Genomic DNA, 12,861 nt, shown 5'->3' on the forward strand with positions numbered 1-12,861 from the left:
GTCAGTCCCACAAATGCAGCGATATAAGACTTGATCTAACTGGCTTGTAAAGTCAGCAATTATTGTAATACCATAGGTCACCAGAACATGACCTCGAAGATTTTCACACATATAAAGTGGAGATCTGACTTTAGATTGAGTAAGTAGAATTATAATTTTGTTAAGGGAGAAAAAGTAAAGAAATAATGCTATTTTCACCTGAAGTAAATAGCTGTGCCAATTCCATACTGAAACCTAAGAAACAAATCCAGCTCCTTTGTGGACATCTGAATTCCTGCCTGGTTTAAGTTTTCCTCAACACTCTGTTGAATCGGCTGTAGATACAAGTGAAAAAAATAATTTGGACTTATATGACTCTTATTTGTTTGATATATGTTTTGTTATGTTATGATCTTCATTCGCATATGTAATATTATCACAAAATATGCATGTGAAAAGAATGTTCCTTTCGTTACTTTGACAAAGACTGACTGAAAATGTGCTTTCATACAAATGTACATACATGCCCTGTATTTAATACACTTGAATAAATTGCATTAAGCATGTAAGTTTCTATAGATGTATTTGGTCACATTTTTCAATTATTATGTAAATGAGAGCAAGAAGCCTGCATGTCCTTAACTTGTAGGGTTTAATATCATTTTTCAGCCCAGGATAACTAGTGGAGGAAGAACCCAGGAAAACCCTGGTAACAGTCACCTATGGAAGTAAATCTAGTGAGAGTTTTCTCACATATAACATTGGCTTAGCTTGAGACTCAAACCTATGCACACACAGGTGAGGTGGCCATGATTAGTAATAGAGAGTGCATCAGACCACTTGACCAGAGAGAGCCCATACTTCCTGTAAGGAAAAGGATTCATCTTATGAAAAGTCACTTACTTAAAATGTACTGCTGACTGGCACCATTAGGTAACCAGGTAGATCTCCCACACCCGGATGATAAGGAAAGCCCATAGCTTGTATGTGAGCTTCATACAGTTAAGGATAAAAACAGTTTCATTTAATTACTGATTTGAAAGTGCTTTGTGTAATTACTGATTTAAAGGAGCTACATATAAATATTGATGCAAAAGATATAAAATCCTGCAAATTGAATAATGGAAGGTAAATAGTCAATTTATGTAAGAACTCGTTATCTTAGACTTAAGTTGGATACTGTAACACATTAAGACAGTCACAGTGACCTAAAACAATAAAATCCCACAAACAAAATTATGGGGAAACACATTGTGTTTCAAATTTCTAAAACAATCCACATAACCCTAGTGATGTCTGTTTATAGTCAACCGGAATCCACTTTTGTATGCTGATACCACACACATATGGATCAAGACAGTAGCATCTGCACATGTCAAATCTCAACCAATTGTACATTATTTGCAAATAATAACGGACAGAACAAGTAATAGGCCCATACGTAATGACTTTGCATCACTTGTTATGTATAATTACTGACTTATTGTGTACAGATTGTTGGCTTTTCTCCATGGTTAAATGTTATTAATATCTGTACTGTGTACATGACCCTAGTCCAAAATCAGGTTAAGGGTCTACCTCTCTAGAGAGATTTATCTTGTAAACAACATAAAATATAGCTAATATTTTTATATAATTATGCATTAAGTATCCAGATCATTTTTTAATGAAGGTAGATATATTTATTTGATTCTGAATCTAGGCCTTTAGTTTCTCACTTAGGAATTCATAAACTTGTTAACAACTTTAAATGTTGAAGTAAGGAAACTGACCCAAATGTTTGCTCTGTTATTATGTTAATGAAGTTTGCTTCAAAATTGCTAATTCTTACCTTAAAATTTAAAGTCTTGTTGTGTTCAATTTTTAATTTCGATGGACATATTCTTTATATTATTCATGGGAATAGCAAACTGCTCATTTATACTTCTTGGAATAAATAATCATTTGGAAATTATTCTGATTTCATTTAAGAGCAGTTTTGATGATATTACTGTTTTACAACAAGAGTTATCACAGCGCAACATTCCAAGTATTGGCATAATAACAGATATGAGACTGTAAGCACATCAGCACATTTAATATGAGCTCTACTAGAACACGACTGACATTTATTTGGAACTAAATACATTAAGACATGTGATATAACTTTTAGGACTATTTGGGATTTAATTATTTGCACTCTAGGGAAATGCATGTACATTATTTGCTGAACGTTTTAATGAACATTGGTTTTCACTTACTTTTGAAACTTATTTTTATACCTTACTATCATAACACTGTAACATCACATCAGTGAGATAGGAAATGCAATAGGCTTATTTAAAGTCTGTTGGGAGTGATGGATGTTGATGTACACAGTATGATATGTGTTTGATAGCTGCAGTCTTACAGCTGTCTCATGGATCTTTGACGCTGATTACCACACACACACACACACACACACACACACACACACACACACACACACACACATATATATATATATATATATATATATATATATATATATATATATATATATATATATATATATATATATATATATATATATATATATATATATATAGTCTTAATGTCTACATACACAAAATTATTAGATGAAAATCGCTACCATTTGTTAGAAATATGATAAACCAAAAAAGGTTGTTTAGGACTGACAAAAATCCATTTTCCTTTTACAACAAAATACAGTTATGTTTAAGTGCTCCATTTGTTTCGAACACTCACTGAATGTTTCAAGATAAGTAAGTTAAAGACATGGACATCACTGTTGCCATAATTTTCTGCCATTACAATGAAAGTACGACCCAACCCGCCTACGTACTTCTACTCGACTGTAAACTATGAATAGCTCCTTACAGAGATACCATCATAATATATAACATTTATTATAATCATTAGTATTAATTGTAGTATAAAGTAAATAACTATTTCAGTATTTTCATCTATGCTTATTTTCTATGATTCACAGACACTCCTGTCCATTTGTTTGTACCTCTCTACCAATTTGAAACAAACAATATCAAGGATATAAAATTTAAACAATATACTTTCATTCATCAAATTTTAACCTGACTGTTGCCAACTTGTTGGCGTTTGAAATCTTATTGAAGCTCTCAAATCGAAACAAGGAGACAAACTGTTCACTGTCCTTTTCTGTTTCAAGAACACTCCCTTTCATTCAAAGCTATGCCTCTGTCCAATACTTGCAATGTCTAGATTAATATTTCTTAAATAAACTGAACAACAAAAAGGAAGAACTTTTGTATACATGTGTTCGAAGAGATGTAGCTCAAAAACTTATGAATTCATTGAGATTACCTCAGACGATGAACTACATCACATATGATGCTTCAAAACATAGACTTGTTGATACAACTGTAATGACCGTTAATAACACAACTCAAGTTGGATTCGAATCCATGCTTTGTTTCAGTGATCCTAAACAAAATTGCATTACCTAATATGTGACACCAGTTTCTTGACTTCAAGATTTCAATCATTTTACAGACTTGATGTAATTACTAAATCCACTTGTTTACCCATTTTATTGCTGAAAAGTGTGAAAATTTTAAGTGAACTTCTCAAAAAAGCTTTCTGGGTTAAAATGTCATCTTTTTGGAAAATAGCAATTTAGTAAGTAAATGTGCACTATTTGCATGACAACTGACAATCTGCAATAATGTTTAGTGGTACACATCATATGGTATTAGAGCACAACAAAGTCATAAGTATATCAGCTTTAAATAAACTACAACTTTACGTTTACCCTGAATTTTAGCAAAATTGAACTCATCCAATACCAAATTCAGCATTAATTTCAAACCATCAAAGAATGATAGAAAACCAACATATATTTGAAACCATCAAAGAATGATAGAAAATCAGCATAAATTTCATACCATAAAACAATGATAGAAAATCAGCATACATTTCAAACCATCAAAGAATGATAGAAAATCAGCATAAATTTCAAACCATTAAACAATGATGGAAACTCAGCATAAATTTCAAACCATCACACAATGATAGAAAATCAGAAAAGACATATACAACCAAGCTCTACCTTCATGACATCATTTACTTCTTGTTGCATTTAGAAAATGTCTCTTTCAAAAACAGAGAAGTGAAATCACCCAAGCATAACATTTCAGTTCTACCACAGAATTGATCCTGATTTAAAGGTAAAATTGACTGAACAGCATTAACATGTTTATCGTCAATCCATATAACATGTTGCAAATTGTGTGCTGTGATACATATCAAACTGGAAGTGAGTTAATGGCATAATGTGCTAAACTGGATGTGATGCATAAATGAAATATTGAGTGCTTACAATGTCTGGTTCAATCTGCGTGAATGTCACATCAATGACCGGTTGTTTTCCTTCATCGCTAATTGGGAGCTCTGGACCTTTATGAGTTCCTGCAACAAACAAATATCATCCTAGCTTTAGCACAACCACCTTCACTTTGAATTTTAATGAGGTATTTACTACAATTACAAACCCGCAAGACACAAATTATTCTTCAATAATACATACCTTTAGAAAAGATAATACTACCTCACAAACTGATCACCTCTTTGGCATAAATCGTTAGAGAGTCCGCCTCGGATGTGGGAGGTTCCAGGTTTGAACACCAGCAGAGCCGTACCAAAGACTTTTACAAATGGTACTAGGAGGTGCCTCACATGGCGCTTAACAATAAGAGGTTAATGTTAGGACTGGTGTCAGGATAATGTGTTTGGTTGGGACACGATGCTATATGTCTGCGGCATGATGCTCCAGTGCTAGGCATTACTATAAACTGTTACACTGATGACAACCGAATACATTGTAGTAATATTACTAGCAAATTATTAAAGCTATGTCTACGCTTTGCGTAGAAAGCAATTCTGGTGCTGGAGAAGGATAATTTTAGTTTCCATTATTTGGAAAAGCAGGAGGTAGGATAAGCTTCTTCCAAGTTTATCTCTTTGGTCCGACAAGGTAAATTACAGGTCACGGATCTCTGACCACTGCTATTTTTAGGCTCTGGTTCATATCAAGTCGAAGACCTCAAATGTTCAAACAGTTGCCTAATTATATGAAAAAACTTAGGTCAACAAAAGCAATAATATATTTCGACCGGTGTGACCTGTCATTACAAGCACTTAAAGAGTGAATGGTTGAATATAAATGTTATACTTCATAGAGAATATTTTCATATGCAAGACTGCAAAGAACTTTGTGGAGTTCTCCTATATCAATGCTCTCCAAGTGCGTAAATTCATAACAGTTTTGCAAATTCATGAAATCGCACACCCTGACAGGATCTGTGACCAGGACTGCAAATATTTAAGGTGATACTCTGTAATTCTGTAGTTTTTGCAATCATTAATAATTGTGGTATGATTATGAATGCCAAAATATCATCATCACATTTATCTTCCAAGCCATTATCCTCACAAGTACAATTGATTCTATTGGACGACGCCACTCGGATCTTTATCAGCATAAATCATTTTTCAATATATATTTTATATTTATATACATATTTATATATATATATGCCATGAATATTGATCGCATTATGGGATGCCAGTCTATTAATGCTGGTCTGGATCAGTCGCAGGTTGATGAGTCCACCAGTCTGAGAAAACAGACTCCACACAACTGTGATGCTGCATAGCTTGTTAATAGTTTTGGATGGGCTTATACGCAATCGAAATGGCATACCAAAGACCATATATAACTTGCGGTCCTGGTTGGCACTGTGGTCTGGCCAGTACGGTCAGCCGTCTGTGTGGTTTGTTTGGATGGAAGAAACAGACTCCTGATCACAATAATCATGCAAAACTTGTTCGTAAGGCTGAATACATTCACTGGCAGTACAAATAGCTTAACAAAGATGACATATGCTTTATAGTCAGGCAGGCTGGTGCACTATGATTTGTTCTGCTTGTGCCATATTGGTTAAATTGACAGTTCTACTCATTCACAATACAACCTTTTCAGTCATGCGGATCATATGTAATTCCAAGGCATGATTGAAATCGCCCATGGTTTCCAGGGCTTAAAGAACATTTTCTAGACACAGGCCCAGGGCTGGTGGCTTACACAATAGCACAAACACAACTCAAACTCCACAAGCCCAATTCCAGGTTGCATATGCCTAAAATTAGAAACTAAATCATACTAAATTGGCTTGTCTGATTATTTAGATGACATAAAATTTAATGCAGTCTTTTGCTCCAGGTCCCAAGGTCGGCCAATGTCTAATTCTTCTAACAATGTCCTTTTGACTCGGTAGATAGACGGTGTTGATGTTCATTAGCATCTGAAGCGTGTCTTGATTTATATAGATTATTTTAACTGTTAATGCTGTTCATAGATGCTGCTTAATTTGTTTAACCAGCTGAGTATTTCATTACACTAGAGTAAGTATTCATTCAACGTAACTTCAAACACCTACAACAACACAACAGTAGCATTTAAACAAGATCATTACAACATAAAAATACCCAGCACAAGCATTTTTGCGGATCTCAACAGCACCAAACGGCCGATTTTTATAATCAAAAGACAAGAGCAAACATGACCAGATTTTATTCGTTTATTACTTATAATACCTCAACAAAATATCCTGCATTTGGCCATAGCTCTTCTGTTTACAATAATAGAGTAAACAATTAACAGCTTGTCATGTATACGCACTAGCTGTAAATGCCATTAAGCGACCACAAATCGTTGCACCGGTTGCAACAATCAATGAGACAGATCCGGAACGCTCTAGACTCGTTGTGTCTGGCTTCTGCTACATAGAAAACGTTATTCTAAAATCACATTAAATATTAATAATTGACTAGTCTTCAAACAGTTTGAAAAACACATTTCATTGTGGTCGAATTTTCTCTGGCAAATTATGAATTTTTTTATTTTCGACAAGACCGACAAACACCTCACTTACAATACAGCAAAGGCCCGATCTGAAATTTGAAGGGCACCAGGCATCGGTCTATCAGATTTTTTGAGTACTGCTTCCTACAGTATTCACACACATTGCATGTTCTGGCATTGTTTCTGCATGCGCACGGTGTGGGTGGGGTGGAGAGGGCCTCTTGAAATCACCATCAACATTGTTCAACTTTTCTAATGTATTCACATATTATAGCGCTGTTTCGTGTCTTCATAGGGGTTCATGATTGTACAGTACATCCACCGATGATACTAATAAATAGGTGTACTGTATTGAAGGATTGGTCATTGCGCCACTATTCTGTATCTTCAGGGCAGAAGTAGACAACATCTTGACATCATCCATATAATATTGGCAATCAGTCCACTATATTCATTGATACAGTATGTTTTGGTACAGTTTTTTGATCTGCATGAGGGTTATTAATCTCATCCTGACATCATGAGACTAATCAGTGAATCAGAGGTGGGGTGCGCTCCAATGCAAAATAAGCCAATTCCCTAAATAAGTGGTTTCCTTTATTTGTTATATTAAATAGGTTAGACATGCTCATTTATCAGCCCTTGAATTGATCCTAAAAGCGCTGTAGTTGGTATTTCATGCATATGCCACTGAGCAATTGTAAACATGTCTCGTCTCTGTGACCTTAAATATATAAGTATGCTGTGTCAATGATATACCACAAGATGTATAAAGATTTCGTTAAATTCATTCTTCCAATTTTCTACCTCAGTGAAATATTTCCAAATTTCGGACCACTTGTTATGTTTTACCTATTATATTTACATTACCGGAATTCCAACTGTTAATCAGGTCATACGTCACGTCTTTTATTCACTGAGACAGAATATTTATTTTATAGATGTTTACTCTCCTTCTAGATAAGAAAGGGAAAGGTATATAGAAGTGAAGTATAAATATGATTAATCATTTGCCAATGTATATTTATTAATATTAACATATCAACTAAGGTAGTTTTTGCTGTGGTCATTAGAAATTCTTGCATTTGTAAGATTTGCAGATATTTATTAATTTAAATATCAACAAATATAGCCATTGCTGTGGACATCATACATAAATTATTTTATATGATTTAGAAATGACTGCTCAACCAACCTGTTGAAGATAAAGCTTATAGTGTTGCATATTAACTGTACAATGCATCATAAGAAATTGACCATTTCACGATTTTATCTTGGAGATGTCTCATTCTGTTAGTGATAAAAAATGAAATAAATTAATCAATATCTACAAATATCCCAGAAGAAATTTCATGACAGCCTTGTTAAAAGGAGTTTTGCACAATAGTTATACAATTTACGTTACCAACTTATTCGATAGTTTTAATTGGCGAAATTCTAGAACCTGTAAGCAATTGTCATTTTAATCAAGATATAAAACTGACTAGTAGAAAATTGACATATTCTGAATATCATTGACTCAATCACACAGACAACTAATCTATTTTGAACACTATGGAAACAATCCTATAAACCGAAAATATGTCAGACCATTTATGTGGGTATTTCAACACATTGTCAATCGAATCAAACAATTAAATTTCCTAATAATCTGCTCCGATTAACCATGTTTTTTTCATCACATTACCTCATAAAACATATAATGGACTAAGGACTAGCACCTTTAGAATGTTTACTCGTGCGTTAAAACCTAGCCAGTTTGTTTCAAGAATCATAGAGCTTTGATCAATTGAAAACAGCAGTATTGAATAAGAGAGTACAATACAAAGGTACGAGACATCTCCTAACTGATAGGAAATTGAAAGTCACTTGTATGCACTAAAAAGATGACTAGTCAGTCCATAACATAATTCTAATATTGCTCTGCCTGCTCGGTAGGTGGTGATTAAATAGGTAGGTAGGTAGATATGTAGATGGATTTAAAAAAGGAATATCACTTCTAATGCAAAGAAGGCGGTAAAGGATGGGGAGCACCTATAACCCAAATAATATCCCTGAGCACAGCAAGCAATTAAAAAATTTTGCAGATGTGATGTAGTATGAGCAATGCAAGAAAGTATTTTCCCTGTTGATGTATGATATATAGCTATATGTAGCAGGAAAATACATCAGTGTATATACACATGATAACTTTGGACATAAAACTCTGACAAGATTTACTCTTTTACTTTTACCATGATTACATAAACAGGTTTTCATATTAAAATAAAGGGTACTGTAGACTGAAAAAGGAAGGAATTATTTCCGCTGGTAGAAACAGGATTTTTGACTAAAAGTAACATAAAAAGTCACAGCTGAAATATTTACTGAAATTTGTCTTCTACTTGTTTTTGGTAGTCCTGGAATTGACTCTGAAGCTAATGGTCTTAGGGTGGAGTAATGATTTGATTTTAACGTTTCGCTAACTGTACTCGATAGCCCCGAACCCCCAAAACACTTTCAATGTTACAAAGCACATGATCAATCTTCTGCCATTAATCCTTAAACTCTGCTTCACCAATCTTGCAATCTACAGAATGACCACTAACTGCATTCCTAGAGAAACGGATTCTTACCACGCTGGCTACTAGAGTTGTGTCCCTTAGCTGATCTAGTGGTGGGTTTCCCCAGCCTGTTGTTGGAACGGGAACCGAACTTACATTTCGTATTATATTATACAGTAATGAAATATCAAACTGTTCCACTGTTCCACAGGAATACTTGAAAAGAAAATTCAGTATTTGCTGGAGAATGGTTATATAGAGCCCAGTAAAAGTGATTGGAGTTCACCAAGCATGCTTCTTCCAAAACCAGATAAAACTTTCCGTATGTGCACTGATTATAGGAAGGTGAATAGTGTGACAAAATCAGATTAATTTCCTGTACCAGAATTGATGACTGTATTGATAAGATCGGAAATGCCAAGCATGTCACCCAATTTGACACGCTGAAAAGAATTTTGGCAAATTCCACTAAAGGAAAGAGCAAAGGAAAATTAGGCATTACTGATTCTAGATGGACATTGTCAATATAAAGTAATGCCATTTAGGATGTAACGGTCGCCAAGTACTTTTCAACGTCTCATTAATATCATTACATCTGGTCTATGCAACTGTGATGCTTATAATCGATGATGCCATCATCTACAACAACACCTGGAAAGAACATTTAGCAACAATTCGGAAATTCATTGACAGACTCATCGATACAAGTTCGACAATTAATTTATCCAAAAGCGAGTTCTGTCGTGCTAATGTAACATTTCTAGGACTTATTGTGGGCCATGGACAAGTTAAACCTATAGATGCTAAGGTCAAGGCTAACTTTGAATTCCCTGTGCCTGTTAATGGAAAGCAAATGATGCGATTTTTCGGTATGTGTGGGTACTATCGAAATTTTGTTCCAACTTTTCTATAATTGCTGAACCTATGACAAATTTACTGAGTAAAAGAAACAAGTTCCTTTGGACCGAAAAATGTCAGGAGGCTTTTGATAAGTTAAAAGCCATACTTAAGACCGCGCCAGCTATTTCAGTTCCAAAAATTTCAGCCAACCATATAACTGGTCTGTTGAAGAAAATGATGTTGAGGTTGGAGCAGTTTTGATTCAACAAGACAAAAATGATGTTGATCATCCAGTGTGCTATTTTTCTAAGAAATTAAATAAGCACCAACGAAATTATTCAACAATCGAGAAGGAATGTTTGGCTTTGATTTTGGCTTTACAACATTTGAAGTTTACATTTGTTCAGCTCCTTCACTGATTATTGTGTTTAATGACCACATACCCCTTACATTCATCGGCAAGATGAAATATAAAAATTAAAGACTACTAAGGTTAAGTTTGTTGTTACAGGGATATAGTATTGACATCAGGCACATCAAGGGGAAAGATAATGTACTAGCATATGCACTTTCCTGTGTGTAGAAATGCATTATTTCATGTACACTTTATATAATTTTCAGAGTTCTTTTGAACATCATGTATAATTCATCTATGGTAAAAAGAAAGTTTTAACATATAAACATTTCTTTTTCTTTATGGGGAAGTGTTATGCATATTTGGTTTAATTTATATTTGATTTGATTTGATTGTTTGTAAGTTTTAAAATCCTTCTTTAAATTTCATTACAAGTCAAAGTAATTTAACTTTGTTTACTAGGAATTTGATATTTTCCAGAAAATAGTTTGGCCTGATTGTTTAGTTAAAAACACCTAAAAATAGGACTGTCTATCTTTGCGCTGTCCTAGTTCCTGGCCTTGATTGAGAATCAAGTAAACAAGTTCTTTTTTATTTATTTGTATTGATGGATACATATAGTGAGATCAAGGCTGTACTGGAATACGTGGCCTTAGACATGCAAATAGCTTCTAAACTGTTCTGGAAGATGATCACGTGACCCTCATTCGGGGATCTGGTTTGCGCAGTGTAAAGGTTTTATATCGATGTCTGTAGAGAATTTAGTTAGTTCAACTCTTACACTGGAAAATGTTTTTTTTTTTTGTAACCAGTTTTAATGTACATTTTAATTTTTACTCACATTATTTGGATTCTAAAAGAATAATTCTTTTTCCTGGAAATATTTGAGTGCTCATGCAGAATTCTTGGACAAAGACATTTCTTGAAAGTTTATTAGTAAATTCAAACACCGGAATATTGTCTTTGGAACAACAAAGAACTGTAGAAACAACAGCACAATACTAGCTATAGCATACGCCAACGCCATCTATTTTAGAATTTTCATCAGGACTCGAACATGAATTCATTTGAACATTTTATTACTATACTTCCAAAATTTAATTCGCGGATTATTCTTGGATTAGTTTTGGATTTGATTCTTAAAGCCGTTGGCTCTTAGTTTTTAAATTTTACATTGCTTTTCGAGGGAAATACATTATTTGTTAACTTTTTAAAGATTGTTGTTTTTACTTTTTCTTTGTCATTGCTTATTAGAGCCTACATACGTAACTGTACAGTATCATATATTATTTCACAATTCCCGACGCACACAGAAACAGATTAATTTAGAGAAAAATGTAACAGGATGAAAACGATTAAAACATATACAGGATTTCCCTATATATCCAACTACGCGTTTAATTAAATAAAAGAGGTGGGGTGGACTTAAAAAGCGTATTAGTCCTAGAAACTAATGTCCAAAATGTGCTCATTTCATTCAATAATCTCAAATGTATAACCTCACTGACATCATCATAGCACTACACAGGATGTCCCTTACTAATAAGGCCTAATACGTACGTGGGCGAGTCCATGTTTTACCAGACAAATGAGATATCGTTCGCCATCTTAGACAAAGAATTTCTTCTATTTTGGGAATTTTGGGAATTTTATTCTTTTAGTACATGCGTATACAAATACACTTTTTCCTTTTGCTCCATTCTTCTGACAAAATGGTGTTAGAAATATTAAAACTAAGCACTCAAAATATTGGGAGTTTTTCTTGCAAACGGAAACCAGGAAAGGACAGTGAGGACCTGTTAACCTGTCTGAAGTTTTTGCAAGATCTTTCGCTGGGTTTTAAAAGCAGTTTGGTTTTATTGACAGATGTTGTGCTATAAATTTCCAATTACAAACATTTTATAAAAAGAAAAATATAAATAAATATACATTCATTTTTTAAGGAAGTAAGCATCTGTAGACATTGTTAAATGAACAATATATATGGATATTTATGGTAAATGATTCTAAATGCGTGTCACGAACAACCATGTATAAAATACATCTAACCCCAATATTTGTAATTCAAATCAAACATGATTGAATGGCACGCGCATGGAATGAAGGCGATAAACTGTGTACTAAATGTCGTTGTCGTCTAGTCGTTGATTAATTTTGTCTATCAAGATTGTGTTATTTTTATTTACATGTAAATGAGTATAATATAAATAAATAGTATAAATAAATGTAGATCACTTACCAACATTAAAGAGAACATAAATATA

At 33.8% G+C, this 12,861-nt stretch overlaps 1 protein-coding gene across 1 annotated transcript in view; it reads right to left on the reverse strand.

Annotated features, from left to right (window-relative positions):
• Positions 1-12,861, reverse strand: part of LOC149789592 (uncharacterized) — a 55,527-nt gene that overhangs the window by 16,211 nt on the left and 26,455 nt on the right. The window contains exons 4-5 of the mRNA XM_089973333.1: positions 4,316-4,404; positions 199-314 (exon numbers count right to left, since the gene is read on the reverse strand). Of these exons, the coding sequence (XP_089829459.1) occupies positions 199-314; positions 4,316-4,404 (205 nt within the window). The remainder of the gene's footprint in view (positions 1-198; positions 315-4,315; positions 4,405-12,861) is intronic.

This window comes from Sinohyriopsis cumingii, chromosome 10 (assembly GCF_028554795.1).
Source record: "Sinohyriopsis cumingii isolate HCF-2022 chromosome 10, ASM2855479v2, whole genome shotgun sequence".
NCBI classification, from domain to species: domain Eukaryota; kingdom Metazoa; phylum Mollusca; class Bivalvia; order Unionida; family Unionidae; genus Sinohyriopsis; species Sinohyriopsis cumingii.